Source organism: Aspergillus terreus, genomic scaffold (assembly GCF_000149615.1).
Source record: "Aspergillus terreus NIH2624 scaffold_1 genomic scaffold, whole genome shotgun sequence".
In the NCBI taxonomy this organism is placed as follows: Eukaryota; Fungi; Ascomycota; class Eurotiomycetes; order Eurotiales; family Aspergillaceae; genus Aspergillus; species Aspergillus terreus.
In genome coordinates, this window is record NT_165972.1 from 2374116 (window position 1) to 2390773 (window position 16658).

The 16658-nt window shown below is 53.5% G+C and overlaps 5 protein-coding genes across 5 annotated transcripts; 2 read left to right on the forward strand and 3 right to left on the reverse strand.

The window, feature by feature from the left end:
• Window positions 1-353: 353 nt before the first annotated feature.
• Window positions 354-2464, reverse strand: ATEG_00848 (2-isopropylmalate synthase; the record flags this gene model as incomplete). The annotated part of the gene is made up of 4 exons (XM_001210934.1): window positions 354-506; window positions 569-2146; window positions 2208-2352; window positions 2457-2464. The coding sequence occupies 4 exons, from the start codon at window positions 2462-2464 to the stop codon at window positions 354-356; spliced, it is 1884 nt and encodes a 627-aa protein (XP_001210934.1).
• Window positions 2465-3064: 600 nt separating this feature from the next.
• drs1 (putative ATP-dependent RNA helicase DRS1) lies at window positions 3065-5599 on the reverse strand (the record flags this gene model as incomplete). Its single annotated transcript, XM_001210935.1, has 2 exons — window positions 3065-3769; window positions 3839-5599. The coding sequence occupies 2 exons, from the start codon at window positions 5597-5599 to the stop codon at window positions 3065-3067; spliced, it is 2466 nt and encodes an 821-aa protein (XP_001210935.1).
• A 664-nt stretch (window positions 5600-6263) lies between these two features.
• Window positions 6264-8065, reverse strand: ATEG_00850 (GNAT family N-acetyltransferase; the record flags this gene model as incomplete). The annotated part of the gene is made up of 2 exons (XM_001210936.1): window positions 6264-6315; window positions 6378-8065. The coding sequence occupies 2 exons, from the start codon at window positions 8063-8065 to the stop codon at window positions 6264-6266; spliced, it is 1740 nt and encodes a 579-aa protein (XP_001210936.1).
• Window positions 8066-9007: 942 nt separating this feature from the next.
• ATEG_00851 (ADP-ribosylation factor-like protein 2) lies at window positions 9008-9852 on the forward strand (the record flags this gene model as incomplete). Its single annotated transcript, XM_001210937.1, has 6 exons — window positions 9008-9066; window positions 9119-9229; window positions 9281-9297; window positions 9353-9498; window positions 9582-9662; window positions 9721-9852. The coding sequence occupies 6 exons, from the start codon at window positions 9008-9010 to the stop codon at window positions 9850-9852; spliced, it is 546 nt and encodes a 181-aa protein (XP_001210937.1).
• Window positions 9853-11883: 2031 nt separating this feature from the next.
• ATEG_00852 (putative gelsolin repeat protein) lies at window positions 11884-16607 on the forward strand (the record flags this gene model as incomplete). The annotated part of the gene is made up of 2 exons (XM_001210938.1): window positions 11884-16310; window positions 16364-16607. 2 exons carry the CDS (start codon window positions 11884-11886, stop codon window positions 16605-16607), a joined length of 4671 nt encoding a protein of 1556 aa, XP_001210938.1.
• Window positions 16608-16658: the final 51 nt, after the last annotated feature.

Below are 16658 nucleotides of genomic sequence, written 5' to 3' on the forward strand. Positions count from 1 at the left end.
TACAGCCTATCCAAAATACCCATCAATCCAGATGCATATAGTTTTGGTTCTCCATTCTTTGGGTAACCCCCGTATAAGATCAAATCTACTCCAGTACGTACCCAACTCTTAATAATGCTATTGTCTCTGAGGTATTCGCACTGCTATGTCACTTTAAAACCTGTACATGCAACATAACACAACAGAATCCCAAGAAGCGCACAACCCCATTACCATTAAAATCATGTCATCATCCTGTACAAGCGTGCTTTTATGTCCAGTCTTTTTGTTTTCAGCTCGCCAACTCCTATGCAGCTTGCCAGCCAAAAATGAAATAAGAAACAAAGAAGACAAAATCTCGGCGATACATAGATTTACTGCCGTTCGGCCTGCGCCGTCAGAGCGTCCAGGTTGACCTTGGGCTGGGTGCCGTTCAGGGTCTCAAGAGCCTGGAGGTCCTCATCCGTCAGGGTGTTGGAGCGCATCGGGCGGAAGGGAGCGGGGGAGCCGGCGCGGCTGGTCAGGAACTAGGAACGGTCAGTCAGAGGCGCGTTAAAATATGACTGGGTAGGCATCATTAGGGACTTACCGAGCTGGCCGCGCTGAGCAGGGCGATCAAACTGGCCTGGACCACATCCTGGTGGATACCGACACCCCATACCGTTTCCTTGCTGCCGGCGGAAGTGCACTGGATGTAGGTGGCGGCCTTCACGTCACGGCCCAGACCGATGGAGTGTTCCTTGTAGTCGACGACGTCGAGATCGATGCCGAGGGTTGAGAGGGCGGTCGCCAAGGAGGAGATAGCACCCGGGCCGACACCAGTGATGGCGTGCTGCTGGCCGTCGATCTCGATGACACCGGTGAAGCGACGCTTGAGGTTCTTGGTGTTGAGGGCCTTGCCGGGCTCTGGGGGTGCGGGCGAGGCCGACCGGTCGGTGGTGATGTTGTAGTCGACGAGGTTGAAGCGAGGGTTGGACTTGAGGTGGTAGGCCTCCTCGAAGAGGTTGACGATTTCGCTGGCGCGCAGCTCACGGTTGGCTTCCTCGGTGCGCTTTTGCACGATCTTGCTGAACTCGACTTGCAGGGCGCGGGGGAGATCCAGCTCCAGACTGCGCAGGATAACCCAAGCAGCACCACCCTTGCCGCTCTGGGAGTTGACGCGGATGACGGCTTCGTAGGTACGGCCGATATCCTGGGGGTCCAGGGGGAGGTAGGGGATGACCCATTCGTCGTCGTCGGTGGCGTTGGCGTCCTCGCGGAGCTTGAATCCCTTCTTGATGGCATCCTGGTGGCTGCCGCTGAAGGCGCAAACGACCAGTTGGCCACCGTAGGGCCAACGCTCGTTCACGGGGATCTTGTTGCTCTCCTCGACGACCTTGATGACGGCGTTGATGTCTGAAAAGTCGACGTTGGGGCTGACCCCCTGGGTGTAGAGGTTGAGGGCAAGAGTGACCAGGTCGACGTTACCGGTTCTCTCGCCGTTTCCGAACAGAGTACCTTCGACACGCTGAGCGCCGGCCATCTGGGCCAGCTCGGCAGCAGCGATGGCGCAACCACGGTCGTTGTGGGGGTGGACGGAGACGACGTACTTCTCGCGCTCGGAGACGCTGCGGCAGAAGTACTCGATCTGATCGGCGAAGACGTTGGGGGTGGACATTTCGACGGTGGCGGGGAGATTGAAGATGATGGGGCTCTCCACAGTGGGTTCCCAAGCGGCCTTGACAGCCTCACAAACCTCCGCAGCGAACTCCGGCTCCGTGTCGGAGAAGGTCTCCGGGGAGAATTCGAACTGCCATTCGGTTCCGGCCATCGAGGGGTCGTCCTTCGTAATGGAACGAGCGTACTTGGTACACCGGACGGCCATCTCCAGACTCTTCTGCTTGTCCATGTTGAAAACGATCCGGCGGAAGCATGGACTCGTGGCCAGATAGATGTGCAGGATAGCCTTCTTGGCACCCTTCAGGGAGTCGACGGTGCGACGGATGAGGTCCTCACGGCAGGGAGACAGGACCTGGAGCCAGACGTCATCGGGAACAACGCCAGGCGTCTCGACCAGACGACGGGTGAAGTCGAAGTCGGTTTGCGATGCCGAGGGGAAGGAGACCTCGATTTCCTTGTAGCCGATATCCACGAGCATCTTGAAGAAGCGGTATTTTTGTTCACCATCCTGTGTCAATGGGGTCAGAATTCGGGTATATACCACTCGAAATACATGGTTAAGGCCGTACCATAGGATCTGGCAGACTCTGGTTGCCATCTCTCAGGTCGGTGGCCAGCCACCGCGGGGCCTTATCGATGACCTTATCGGGCCATTGCCGGTTGGGGAGGTGAAGAGGCTTAAATGGCTTATATTTCTTGGAGGGATCTTTGAGCCTGGTGTGTTCTGTCAGTCTGACATGTTCCCAATACTACCCGTATGGCATGTTGGGAGAGACGTGGCGGTATGGCGGGGGAGGGGTATATGGAGGGGAACATACATCGGCATGATGGCAGTGAGGGACGTGTACAGGAGAGGGCAAGACAAGAGAAAGAGGTCAGAGGACTCTCTTTAGGATAAGGGAGATATAATGAAGAAAAGAGCTTGGAGAAGGGCAAAAAAGGAACAAGAGAAGATGAAGGAATGTAAAGAAGGACTCGGAGTCATGACGACTGGTGAGTCAGCCCTCCCGCGAATTTTCTGGCGCCGACAGCGGACTTGCTCCAGGTCGATTGGGCGGTGGGGCAATACTCATAGTTCCTGATGATTCCCTCACAACGCCCATGGATGATGAACGTCAGACGATGCATGAGGTTTAGAATAGTAGGCACTCTCGGCTGTCCGCGGAGTACCCGCAGCAATCACCGTGTAGTCATTAGCAATCTGCGCTACTGCGACGACTAGATGGGCAAGGGACGATGTGCTGCAGGATGGGAGGCCGATGACCGGAGCCAATTCCCGTGGGTAACCGCGCCAAGCTCCACCAGGCGGGTACAATACCAGAGTATGTACTACCTAGGTACCGTAGAGGCTCTGAATAACTTCGATAGGTTCCTAATAGGTACATGTGTATCAATTGGATATAGCACGACTATATACACGTCTCAATCAGTTCTTCCCCTTTTTCTTGTCCTTTCCTTTGCCTTTCCCCTTGGCAGGTTTGGGCGCCTCTCGCTCCGCCTTGCCCTTCTTCCAACCCGCCTTGCCTTCTAAACGCTGGCGCGCATCATCCAAGCGCTTCTTATCCTTATTGCTCAGCTTCACCTTCTCCTTCTTGGAGAGACCAGCATCCGGGCCGTTCAGCTGGGCCGCTCCCAGTTTGCGGGCTGCGCGCTTGTCCTTCTCGCTCTCGAACCAGGTCCGCTTGGGCCGAGACATGATCTCGGCTTCGTGCTTGATCAGATTCTCTCCCTTGGTGACCTGCATTTCCGCCTGGGCGAGCTGCTTTTCTGTCTTCTCCTCCTCCAGCACCTCGTTGATTTCCTCCTCGAGGTCGGCAGCCTTCTTGGCCCACTGGTCAGCAACCGCAGGGTCGACCACCCGACTAGCCACTTTGGCGCCTTGCGCCTTGCTCGCCTTCACGGCCGCCTTGACCACCTTCCGGTCCGGCTCCGCGGCGATAGTGCAGGCACGACCCGAGCGGCCCGCACGCGCAGTACGACCAACACGATGCAGGTAGATCTCGTGGCTCTGGGGAGCTTCGTAGTTGATGACGGTTTCCACCCCCTTGATATCCAGACCACGCGACGCAAGATCCGTCGCAAGAAGGAAAGCCACCTTCCCGTCTCGGAAGTTCTCGACGCTTTTAATACGCTATAATCTCGAGTTAGCACCGTGGATCGGTCCAGTGACGCCCTCGGGCAGAACGGAATGTGAACATACCTGCTCCTGGCTCATGCTACCGTGGAGTTCCGCCGCCTTCAGTCCCAACAGGCCGAACACAATGCGGACCCGATGGGCTTCCCGCTTCTGCCGGAAGAACACAATCACTCGTCCTGTGTAGATCTCCTTGCAGAGATAGAGAAGATAGCCCAGCCGCTTGTCCTCGCGTCCGGGGCGTAGACGTACGAATTCCTGGACCAGCGTCAACGACGTGTTCTTTTTCGAGTCCACCATCAGCCGAACAGGCCGGTTGAGTCCGACTCGGATCAGCTTGTCGACAGTGTCCGTCATCGTAGCCGAAAACAGCATAGTCTGTCGGGACTTGGGGATTGTAGTAAGAATCTCGTTGAGCTCGTCGGCGAAACCATCTTCGAGCATTCGGTCGGCTTCATCCAGAACCAGAATCTCCAGCGTATCCACCGTGAAACTGGCGGAGTTGCGCATATGGTCAATGAAACGACCGGGGGTCGCGATAATCACGTCGGGCCGCTTCTTCAGAATGTTTTCCTGCTCCCGAAGACTGAAACCACCAACAAGCTGACAGAAGGTGATGTCGGTGTACGTCGCTAGCTTGGTGGCCACATTGTAGCACTGGACAGCCAACTCACGAGTAGGCATCAAGATCGCAACGCGACTAGTCGGGACCTTGCGAGGACGGAAGAGCAATCTCTCCAGGATAGGAACCACGAAGGCAGCTGTCTTACCTGAACCAGTGACGGCGCTACCGACAATGTCTTTGCCCAAAAGGGCTACAGGGATGGTCTTGCGCTGAATGGGCGTCGGATTCGTGAAGTTGACGGCGGCCAGACCACGCAGAATGGGTCGAGACAAGTTAAACTCCTGAAAGGATCTTTGCGCTCCATCGGCTTGCTCTTTGGTCTTTTCCTCCTCCGGCGCGAAGAACGCCTTGCGCTTCTCCTGTTCCTCAGCATCGATCTCGCTTTCAGCGTCCGAGTCATTATCGGAAGCTTCATCTTCAGGATGACCGACAGGCGTAGCGACGGAGTCGTTATCCGACGCCGCTTCATCATCGTCATCTTCACTGTCCTTCTCTTCATCATCGTCGGAATCGTTGTCGCTTCCAGACTCATCCTGAGCCTCTTCGTTATCACTCTCATCCTCTCCGTCAGCGCCCATGCCGAACCCATCCGCCGCAAGCAACTCATCATCCTGAAAGTCGACCGACATGCCGCCATCAGACTCTGCATCCTCATCCTCAGCGACACCATCCCAACTCTCATTGTCCTGGGCTTCGCTCTGCTTCTTCTTCTTCTTGGCCTCGGCCGCCTCTTTCTTCGCCTGCCGCCGCGAGATAATGTCATCAATATCGACCGCCTTCTTGTCACCCTTCTTCGCCGCTCCCTCGTCCTCTGCATTGCCCATGCCCCAGCCGTCAAAGCCCTCGACCACGGTGTTCGCAACGCCGCCGACGTCGAACTCGAAATCCGAGTCCAGTGCGCCGTCGTCCTCTCCGGCGTCTTCTTCTTCCTGCGGCTCCTCCTGCTCCTCCTCGGCAGGAGTCTCCGCCTGGCCCTTTTTGTTCTTCTTCAGACCGTTCTTCACAGGTTTCTGCTGTTTCTGCTTCTTGCTCGTGTTTTGCGTCGTCTCCGCGGTATCGCGCTTGCGCTTCTTCGTTCCGGACGAAGCGAGCTCATCGCCGTCATCGCCATCATCGCCATCGACGTCGAAGTTGTTGAAAGCGTCGTTCTCATCGTCCGAGAGCGTAAGAACGAAATCGTCATCTTTCTGTTTAGGTGCCATGGTGGGTAGAGTGAACTGCGAAGAAACCCAGCGGGGCAGAAACGAAGGGAGGAGTAGAAAAAGATCGACCGACAAGATCTGGGATTCGAATTGGAAAAGTCCCCCCAAGCACTTGCGCAAATCTTCGAAATAACCCTCGCTGTGCTTCGTCGTCTTCTCTTGTCTCGACCGCGGAAGAAAAAAAAAAGTTCAAACTTCGAAGGCGGTGAAGGTTGAACGTGCAGAAAAAGACTGCGGACTGGGTAGTTCTTGGGTTCTCATTGGCTGGTTCTGGGGTACCTCAGGCACTCTTTTCTGATTATCCAAATTTGGTCTAGGTAGTTTTACCTTTGCTTTATACGGTGGACGAAGCCCAAATGTCCCTAGGTAGCTAACCACCCCATCAATACAGAAGTGTGAAGTGAGATTCTGCAATATCATTACTTGAATCCCTTTATTTCTCTTTTAACCTAGCTCTCATCGTTTTGTTCTGTGGGACAGCGAAATTGAGGGAAAGCAGGAAAACATGTACCGCCGAGAAACGAAACAAGCAGTTAACCATCTACAATTCCAATTGAAGTGAAAAGAACTTCTAGATGCATCGGTGGCCACATATAATAAAGCAGCATCTTGTACCCAGTGATGCCGTATGGCAGAAGCATCCAACGCCGAAGGATGTTAGCGGCTAGAAATCAGCTCTTCCGTCTCGGCTGTATCCGATGGAGCGAACAAGGTAACTAACGTCAAGGCTGCTCGAGTTAGTCCATGCTGCAGTGCGGAAGGAGAACAGTGTGCTTACAAGTGATCAAACTTCACTCCTCCTCCTTTGATAACGCCTTGCTCTTCAAAATCATACCTAGTCCGAAGCCATTCCATGAGCCACTTGTACCCCGAGCTTTCGCCTGCTGGGTAGCTGACGATGAAGACCAATCGGGCGAGTTTGCGTCGACCACCAGGCTCATACCCGGAGCGCTCCTCCAAGCTAGCATCGAAGAAATAGCCAAGCTTCGGGATATGAGTGGGGTCGCATACTTCCAGAAGCTTGTCCATCAAACAACTCCCAATCCGCAGGCGCTTGTGACCTTGTTTCACAAACAGCTGGAGCTCCGCCGTAAACCGTCCAGTGGTCGCTGCACTGCCTACACCAAGAAAGTCGGTCGCCAGAGCATAACCCAGGATTTTTTCGGGGGTACCATCCCGGGCATGTCCAAGTTTGCGCTCCACTGCAACAATGAAGGGAAGCTTCTCACTGCGGCAGTCATCAATTCGCTGGCGAACCTCGCTCTCGTCCAGTGAAAGCAGGTATGGACTCAACGGTGAGCGGTGGGCATACCAATTGAAGATCTCCAGGAGCTGTGGGACGTCTGTCGGCTCGACGGGGCGCAAGTAGACGTTTGCCTTGGGCGAATTGGGGTTGGAGATCGGCGACTTCATAGCCTCGAGATAGGCATTTCGCTCCATCTCCTTCCTCTCATTCTCCCTGTTCTTTTCTTCCCTCACATACGCGGTCCAGTTATAACAGTAACCCTCGGCGGTTTCACATTGGTGAAGCTGCGATTTCTCGTCGTTATTGAGCCGGGTAGGGTGGTCTTCGAAACTTGGAATGAACAATGACCGTACTCCATCTGGATGGGCTGTTCCATCGAAGAACTTGTCGTGGTAGGTATCCACGTAACAGCAAACCGTCACAGTAGTGTCGAGCCAACGGCGGAACCAGTCTCGGAATCCACCGAGCGGGGAACAAATTTGAGGCCGATCCTCCCAGTTCACGCGAAAAGCGTCCTTCCACGAACTTTTCAGCGGAGCCTGCGTGGAAGGGCTAACGTCTTGGATGATCGTATCCACCTGGATCTTGAAACGTTCGTATTCGGCAGTTGGCTCAGTTGAGAGACTCAACTTATTATCCACAACCACTGGATAGACACGAGCGCTTATCTCATATGTGCTCCATGGCGCCGCCAGACGTTGTTCCTCTGTCGCGTCTGCGGGCAGTGAAGCGCTTGCTGAGGAGTCGTCGTTACGCTTTCCCAGGTCCGATTTCGCCGCAAGACGACACCGGGTAATCTGTTGGTAAATTTTGGAGCTTGGATCCGTCCCAGCGCCGGTTCTACATGTTGCCAAAACCTCAGGACTGGCAACGGTATGATCGAATTCCTTGAAGCGATTGAGATGAGCGTTGGCGACGATCTCTTGCTGTAGTTGCTTCAGCTCGTCTTTCCTGGCTTGTTTGGAATCGCGCGAACTGTCCTTGGGGGAGCCTTGTTCTTGACCATTGGGACGTCCGTTTGCTTTGTGAGTTCTGGGTGTTTGGGGAGTAGCCTGCCTGGTGGCATCGCTCGTTGGTGTAGAAGGGACATTTGACTCCGGTCGAAAAGGAAGGCCACGCCCATAAGGCCTTCCTTGTCGGGGCTGTGGTTGTGCCCTTTTTTTGTTCCCTGATCTTCCAGTGTGAACGACCACATCTTCGTTACCATCGCTTGAGGACATCTTGTACGGCATTTGTGAATGGTCGGGAAGATGAAGAGTTCGCTGGGAGATGGTCTTTATACGTTCAGAGGGTGTTTTGTTGGGGGGAGGGTAGGCGAGAATAGCCCTCGCTGTGAATGTGGTTGGTAATTCCAAGGTGAATGATGTCTGTGGGCTGACTTGTCCTAGGCCTCCAAACTTTGTGTCTCAGGTGAGGTGGGATGTAGAGAGCTGTAGGAGTATGGGGGGCCGCCTGTGTTGGTGAGGTAGAAGCCACAGGTCCTTTTATAGGATATCCATAATGTTGTGGGTGAGGTGAAGAGTTGCTGATAGAAGGAAGGTTTGCTGTTGTAGTGATTCCCTCATGACGTTCTGTTGCCCGCTTTGTGACTTCAGGCAACGACTCAGCATTATATGATGTTATGCAAGGTAGGCGCACTGTATTGCTTAGAACCATGAGGTCTGGAGGTAACGGCCTGTAGCCAGTGTCCGGATCACCTAGTTTGTCTCTAGTCTGAGATGTCTCCATGGTGCTTGTTTGGCCTTACATGGATGTCTAACGAGAGGATGAGATAGGAGTAAGAGGAATAACTTTTGCTGTAAAGTGCGACGCTTTATAGTCAGGCACTTATGAACATTACAATGTTCAACTTGCACATCTAATTTGTTGTGAATTAAGCGTTGGTTTCTTAGTGAATTGTATTCACTCTCCTGTGCGCTATAGAGCGCTGTTTATGTCCCAAAGCGTGGTATGATTTAGAGATACAGGAAGAGGGGATAATTTATAATACTCATAAAATCTATTTCTTATCGTGTACTTGTCCTATAATCATGTTGGTTTGGTTGGGGATTTTCTGTTAAGAGGGCATTCTTCCATACTCCAGCATCTCGAAGGCGACCCCAAAACTTCTCCCTTCCAACTTCCCTCCCACACGAACTCAAACCCAGTTGTCACGGCTGGAGATGCTGTCGATTCTCAGAAAAGCACGATTAAAAGACAAAGAGATGCGAATATTGATGCTGTCCGTTTTCCAATATGCTAAAATTCGACAATCGTACTGATCAGGCTCCCAGCGGTCTCGATAATGCCGGCAAAACCACGATCGTCAAGCAGATCATGAAAGAAGACGTCACCACAGTCAGCCCAACACTAGGGTTTATCATAAAAACGATAGATTTTGATGGGTAAAATCTTTACAGTCTGTTCCCACTGAGTTTCTGCTAATATTTGACCAGCTATCGATTGAATATATGTGAGAGAAGAGCCCACCGTTATGTCTCGACCTGATGCTAATGCTCCTCGGTCAGGGGATGTCGGTGGTCAGAAAACTCTCCGATCATATTGGAAGAACTATTTCGAAAAGACCGACACGTTGGTTTGGGTCGTGGATGCGACAGATCGTCTTCGCGTGGACGACTGCCGTGATGAGCTCGCAGGCCTTTTGCTTGAAGAGGTGAGTCCGCCTTGGTGGTTCTTCCCGCCCGCCGGTCACGACGGTTGGAGGGATCTTAACTAACGGAAATAACCATGACACAGCGACTCATGGGAGCAAGCCTCTTGGTATTTTTGAATAAAACTGATGTCGAAGGTTGCATGACGGAAGATGAGGTCCGCGAGGTGAGTATCCCTTTCTCTTCTGTTTGTCGCACGGACTGTGCTAACAGGGGCCTGACAGCGACTCGGCCTGGACTCGATTAAAACACATAAATGGACCATATTGCCATGCAGTGCGATGACGGGGAAGAATCTTCATGAGGGCTTGGACTGGGTAGTGCAGGATGCCAAAGATAGGCTTTTCCTTTATTAGACGTATGTATGTGGGAATCGTGGGACTCTCTTCCCCTGTCTTCTGGCTTCGCGCATATGTTACTAGTCAACGACTTACGCGATTGGGAATTGTCATACGACCACATAATATTACGCATCAAGTTTTGCGTACAAGGCATTGCGTGTGTTTGTGATTAAAAGGGTGAAGGGATGAAGAATGCTGGCATGCTCCATAATCGGGCCACTAGAGAGAGATATATTTTGGGAGAGATACATTTTGATGGCTTCAGATGTTTCATACACATCACAACACATAGTTCGGAATAAGCTTAGATTCATGGGCCAGCCTGTCATCCCACATATTCTTGACCACGTAACCTGACATTTAAAGTCCGAGAGAAACGGTCGTTCGGAGTTCTCCAAGCCAGGACAGTACTCCGTAGGGTTACGAAGCGAATAGAGATCATCTCGCAGTCGGTCAGATCTGGATAAGCGCTGGGCGCTAAGACAAAGCACACAAATCACGTTGTTTCCTTTGGGCAAAAACAGTCGCCACCGAGGCCTTAGGTAGCGAGGCTAAGGCGATCGATCCGTGGATCACCGCCGACTTACTGACCACCGGTCAGACCGGGCAAGAAAACAAGAGCCTGATCGAAGATCACGATGTGCGATGAGTCGCCACGTTCCGAGGTCCTTATTGACCGTTCTTTACTTGTGTTGACGGGAGGATGTACTTTAGGGTCCAGAATTTTGGAAGCGGATTGCGTGCACTGAACCGCGGGTTGAAAGTTGAGATTTGCTCCACCCTACAAGAGCCGAACCGGGGGTGTATGTAAACAGTCTTCCGCGTCGAGAAACATCAAAACAATGCGTGGATACCTAGTTAGCGGGAAATGCAACGCGATGGGACGGAGACGATCATCTAGAGAACAACCTTTCAGTCGTGATTGTAAACCGGAATGTCACATTCGCAAAGTTCCGAGTCCAAGTGAACGGTCTGCTGGAACATAGAGCTAGGTACTTATCACCTAGGTCGTACTACTTCCAGAGTACCTAAGTATCATAGTCGTACCTACGGAGTTGAGGATGATGTACAGAGTACGGAGTAGGAGGCATGAAACACAGTTGTCTGTGCCAGTTTCCGAAGTGCCCAGCAAGGATGGAGTGGGGCGAGGACAGTCAATCAATAATATTAATGCAGCTCTAATATGGATTACCCAGACGGGAGATTCGGGGTCCACCACTATGGGGTGGTTATTATTGCCAGCGAAGGCGAGAGCGAGAGGGGGAAGACGAAGAAACGACAAAGCCTCTCCCGTCGCACATCAAGGGAGACAGACTCATCCTACCACGAGAGAAAAGGCGGCGAAGCCATCAGACCACAGCCGTGACCATCACCAGACCTTGGAGGGGTTCCTTACTCTGCATCGTAAGGCTGGCTGAATTCTTCTTCCTCCCCTCGTCTTAGTCTCCCCGACTATTAAGATTATTCCGCGAGGGAATATCGCCTAAATTTCCCAGGTTCCCTGCCGTACATCATCAGCCTCCCTTCTTCCCCTCCGCGCCATATCTCGGACCAGACCCCACCGTTCTTTGCCATTCGTTTGGTTTGATGACGGGATAATCCAGATCATATATTTTCTTTTCTTTTCTTTTTTTCTCACCCCTTTCCTTTCCTTTTCTCTGCATCGCGCTTGTGACCGATCAAGTGCCAAGCTGTGACCATGGCTTCCACCACCGACCCCGACGCCTCAGAGGATGTCAACGATTTCCTGCTGCGCATCCGGGAATTAGGCGAGAAACGCGACAAGGAGGATGAGGAACGCACAAAGAGACTAGAGGAGGAGATCCTGCAGGGGCGCAGAGAACGACAGGCCAGAAGACTCGGTATTTGCCCACCCACTGCACCATCATATGCCCCCCTTCATGACTCACGGTCAACCTGGCCTCTTCCACAAGATACAACGTGCCCGGATACTGATATCATGTCCTCTCGGGGGCAACTATAGAGCGAGCACGATCGATATCCCCGACAAAAGACTCCCCTCTGTTAGACCCCGCTCGATGGAGCATGCCGTCGTATAACCATCGACCGATTGACCCTCCGGAAAAACTTGCGCCAACACCCCAGACTCCGGACCGGGATCTCACGGCTGACAAGCCTGACCTTGCTCAGGTCCGCGAATCAATTGTGGCAGGCGGTAGTCGCAGAGGGTCTCGGACCGAGGCAAGCGACATCGAGAGCTCTCCCAAACCCGCTACGCCCTCCCTCCGGAGTCGGACGGGGACCTTGTCCTGGCAGCAACGGCCATCCTCGCGAGACCTCAATAGATTCTCTTTCTCGACGTCCCCAACCCGCGAGGGTCGCTTTAGCAGAGCCATGTCAATTACTTCAAATGATGATCGTGGATCGTCTCAAAGCCCGGGTACTCGCTCGCATATAACTAGGGATAGCTTCCCCCTGCGCCATTCGGAACGAGACGCTGGTTCCCCTACCCCGACGCCAATGACGAGGGCCGAAGAGAATGCGCAAGCCACCGCTATTCCGGATGGAGAGCTTCACGAGACCAAAGCGAACGAAGACAGTGCGGTAGAAGCGGAGAAGGACAACAGCCATCCAGAAGTTGCAGAGGAGCATTCGCCGTCTGGGTCAAGGACAAGCTCAGCGTTTGCAGAGAGCAGCGTTGGCAATCAGTATTCCAGCGCGTCTTCGGTTTCGACAGCTACCGGGCTTGGTTCACCCGCGCGCTTGCCAAACACGCCAAAGTTCGAGCCTCAGCAATCGGAGCCTATCCCCGAAGACCCAGTAATAACGCCATTGTCACCGAGGCGGCTCTCTCCCGAGCGATCCACATCGCCAACCAAAGGACTAGGTGGATTCGTGCAGAGTGCCATGATGAAGCGCTCTGACAGTGTATCCAAGCGTTGGAGTGCGCAGCTTCCATCTGGCCTCATGAGGGGCAACTCCTTCGCTAGTAACCGCAACAGCTTTGCGGCACCCTCGAACGCCGATTCATTCCCGCCGTTGTCTCCTACCAGGCTAAGCCGGAGTGGGACACTGTCATCGCAACGGCCTGGCTCGAGCCATGGAGGAACCGTCTCACCACATCGACCTACGTCGAGCCACAGTGAAGCGACAATCGTCCATGAGAATGAACGCCCCGCCACTCCACCAGACCCCATGAGCGACCTCCGTATGGTGGCAGATGAAGCCCCCAGCCGGTCACCTCTTGCTCATCATAAAAGGTCCACCAGCGCCTTGGGCAACGAGCTGAAAGCGGACGCCAGCCCCATTTCAACCAGTCCGGTTGTCTCACGGACAATGGATCCCAAACGTTGGAGCCCGACGAAGGCTACTTGGCTGGAGAGTGCTCTGAATCGGCCGGAGTCGCCGAGACATAAAAGACAGCCCTCCCAGCAGGCCAGCTGGGTCAAAGAGCGACAGTCACGCGGCAGTGTTGATCTGGGCCGGGTGAATAGTTTCAAAGAAGTGACTCCAGTCGGTCTCATGCGAACAGCTGCACCTGGTAGCCACGGCAAAACTTCTAGCATTTCTGGGCTTCCTGACGTGTTCGGTATCCTAGACGCGAGTAAGACCAAAGATGAGCCTGCGGAGAGTATGCAAACCAGCTCGGAGGAAACGGCTCAGACGCCCATGGATGACGCCATCAAAGATAAGGCTGATGAAAAGGTCCCTGGAAAGGTCGATGAAGTGGTCGAAGAGAAAATGGAAGGGGTCGAGGAAAACACCAAAGAGACGCCAGACGAGAAGTTCGGGGGAAAGCTTGAGCAAAACGCCGAAGAGCAGATCGGGATGAACGGTGATGTGACTCGCAAGCGCGCGCCTTCATTGTTGGTGCCCAGTCCAAAATCGGTTGATGCACCTCTCTCATCGCCCCGGGATCCGCTCCTCAACCGTCCAAAACCACAATCACCCGTCATAGATTTTCGGGCCAACCTCCGAAAGCGAGAAGTCATTAAGGACCAGTCTCCAAAGGAAGAACCAGAATTCAAGAATGTTTTTGGTCGACTGAGAAAAGCGGAAGCCTCGAACTACGTCGCCCCCGACGAGCTGAAAGAAAACATCTTGAAAGGGAAAGCGGCACTCAACGCGACTGGGGGTCCAAAAAAGTCCCAAAGGATCGATGAACTAAAGGAGAGTATCCTGAAACAGAAGGACGCCATGAAGGCCAACGGAGGATCTTTAAGGCGCAACACCGCCGGCGAAAACGATGCTCCTATGAAAGTTGTGCCCGAGGCGATTGCAGTGCGCCAAAACCTGACCAAGTCCAGCAGTGCTCGGAGTAACCCTTCTTCTCCTTCCCGCCAGGAGCCTACGACTCCGCGGGACTTGCGGGATCAACAAGCACCTCTCACCTCCCAGGAATTCGAACAACTAGGTAACCCTCCGAGCCCGGAAGTGACACCTGTCGAACATGGCCACGCCCAGGACGACTTGACGGCCGCTGTTGCTGACCCTTCCGTCACCGAAGAGGCAACTGAAAGCAAAGAGCATGATATGGTGGATATTTCAGGCAAACCGGGCCCAGAAGCAACGGCGGAGACATCTATCATGAAGACCCCCAAACCGGTGCGTGCTCCGCCATCGGAGAGCGTCGTCCAGGATACAACCGAGCCTGCGGCGACTGAAGGTCCTGCCACTAAAGGTAAACTTGCAGGCAGAATCAATCCTGCGTTAGCGGGCCTCCTATCCCGCGGTCCTCCGCCTTTGATGGGTAGCCCTCAAAGCGCATCGTCCCGTGCCAGTGTCTCCAAACAGAACGATTCTGAGCCGACAGTTCCCCTGACACACATGACGAAGAACCGCGCCCGGGGACCAAAAAGACGCCCGCCAAAGACACTTGCCTCCGAAACTCAAGACGAAACGGCCGAAGAGAGTGTATTCGATGACCATTCAGCACTGCCTCATGCTCACAAGGAACCTGAAACGAGCTCTTGGCCAATCGAGTACCCAACGAGTAGCTCTAACTGGCCTCTTACTGAGGCTTCGCCGGTTATTCCTGGTTCCATTGATCCTGCTCCGCCAACTACTCTGGATACAAATACAAGGGATTTCATAAGGAGCAAATCTCCCGGCTTTGATGGCGATGGAAAGAGTTGCGAAACCAGTACTACACCAGCCGCAGCGTCGGATGTCTTTCCCGCACCTTCTGAGTCCGAAGTGCTGGACGTCGAAAATTTGGGGGACTCGCCGTCGATAAAGCCCGCCCTTCCGGCAAAATCCATTCCATCAACCACGACACCCACCCGGCTTAGCCAGGGACGGAGCTCACAATTATATCATTCGTCACCGTCACCGTCTCCTCTCAGAACAAGCTTCAGAGAAAACCAAACCCTCACATCTCCTGCGACTAACTGGAGGAGCACCGTTAGCCCTGCGCCCTCTGGTTCTTTCGGCTCGTCGCCAAGAGAAAAGGCCTTACCCTCACCACCTGTGCCTCCGAAATTCAACATTGCTGTGGACCAGCCCTCATCGCCGCGTTCGTCAGGCTCTTTAGTTCCCCAGGCCGATGAGTCCTTGGAGGCTATCTCTGCTTTCTTCAAGACATTTCCCAAATCAAGTGACCGTGTCAATATCGATCCGCAGCTAATGCTGCTCGGTAAAAATGACAATCAGAAAATCAGGACACTGAAGAAGCAGATATGGGAGATCACTGGCGATGGGAAGCGACAGGACCTGCCAGCAAACCAAGAATACATCCTCTACGAAGGTAGTATGTATCTATGCGTCCATGCGTTTGAATTAGACGGCAACATACGCTCTGAGGCCCACCTCTGGTGCGGCGATGATGTTCCGGACGCGGCAGTTGATGATGCGCACTCTTTCTCGCGAAAAGTGGCTAAGGACAACGGGTGCAAGCTGGAGACTATCAAACAAGGCAAGGAGACCGCGCGTTTCATCCAGGCTCTTGGAGGAATCCTGATCATCCGTCGGGGCTCTAGCTCCCGGTCTAGTTCGTCGGCCTTCTTCATGCTGTGCGGGCGCAAACACTTGGGGCAAATGGTATTTGACGAGGTGGACTTCTCTCGGCGCAATTTGTGCTCTGGATACCCGTTTGTTATCTCAGCTATGTTCGGCAAACTGTACCTTTGGAAAGGAAAGGGAAGCTCGGCTGAAGAGGTTGGGGCCGCTCGGCTGATCAGTATGGACCTCGGGTTGACGGGTGAGTTCGAAGAGGTGGCCGAGAGCGATGAGCCCGATACCTTCTTCGATGCTTTCACCCATGATGGAGAAAAGGGAGACTACATGCGTTCTGATTACTGGCCACTGAAGCCGAATCACGAACATTTTCGTCTAAGATTACTTCGTGTCGACCACGAATTGGGCCAGCGCTCTGGGTTCTGGCTCCGGCGGTCTGGGTCGTCTTCTCCTATCATCCGGCCTAACGATACAGTTCAGGAAGTTGAGCCCTTCTGCCAACGAGACATCACATCTAGGGGCATCTACGTCCTCGACGCCTTCTTCGAAATCTATGTGTAAGTTTCTTTGTCTTCCCATGCGGGAACAGTCCCTAACAATGGCCTTCTAGGATTGTTGGAGAGCATGCGTCGAATCGACCGGCGGAATTTGCCTCAGCGGTCATTTTTGCCCACGAGTATGGGATACTGGCAGCTTCACTGCAGGATCGGCCCTTTATCCCCAAGAGCTTTGTGTCGCTTGGAGGAATTCCCGATTCGTCTCGCAGTATGTTCCGCAAGTGGAGACCGCGCACCTCGCGAATTCCTCCCCAGGTTTTCCCACTTGATGCCGCCATAGACGCCATTAGGACGTAGGCCGAGGACGATTCTTGAGGGTAACATCTTTCTGTATTTTCCATTTTCCTT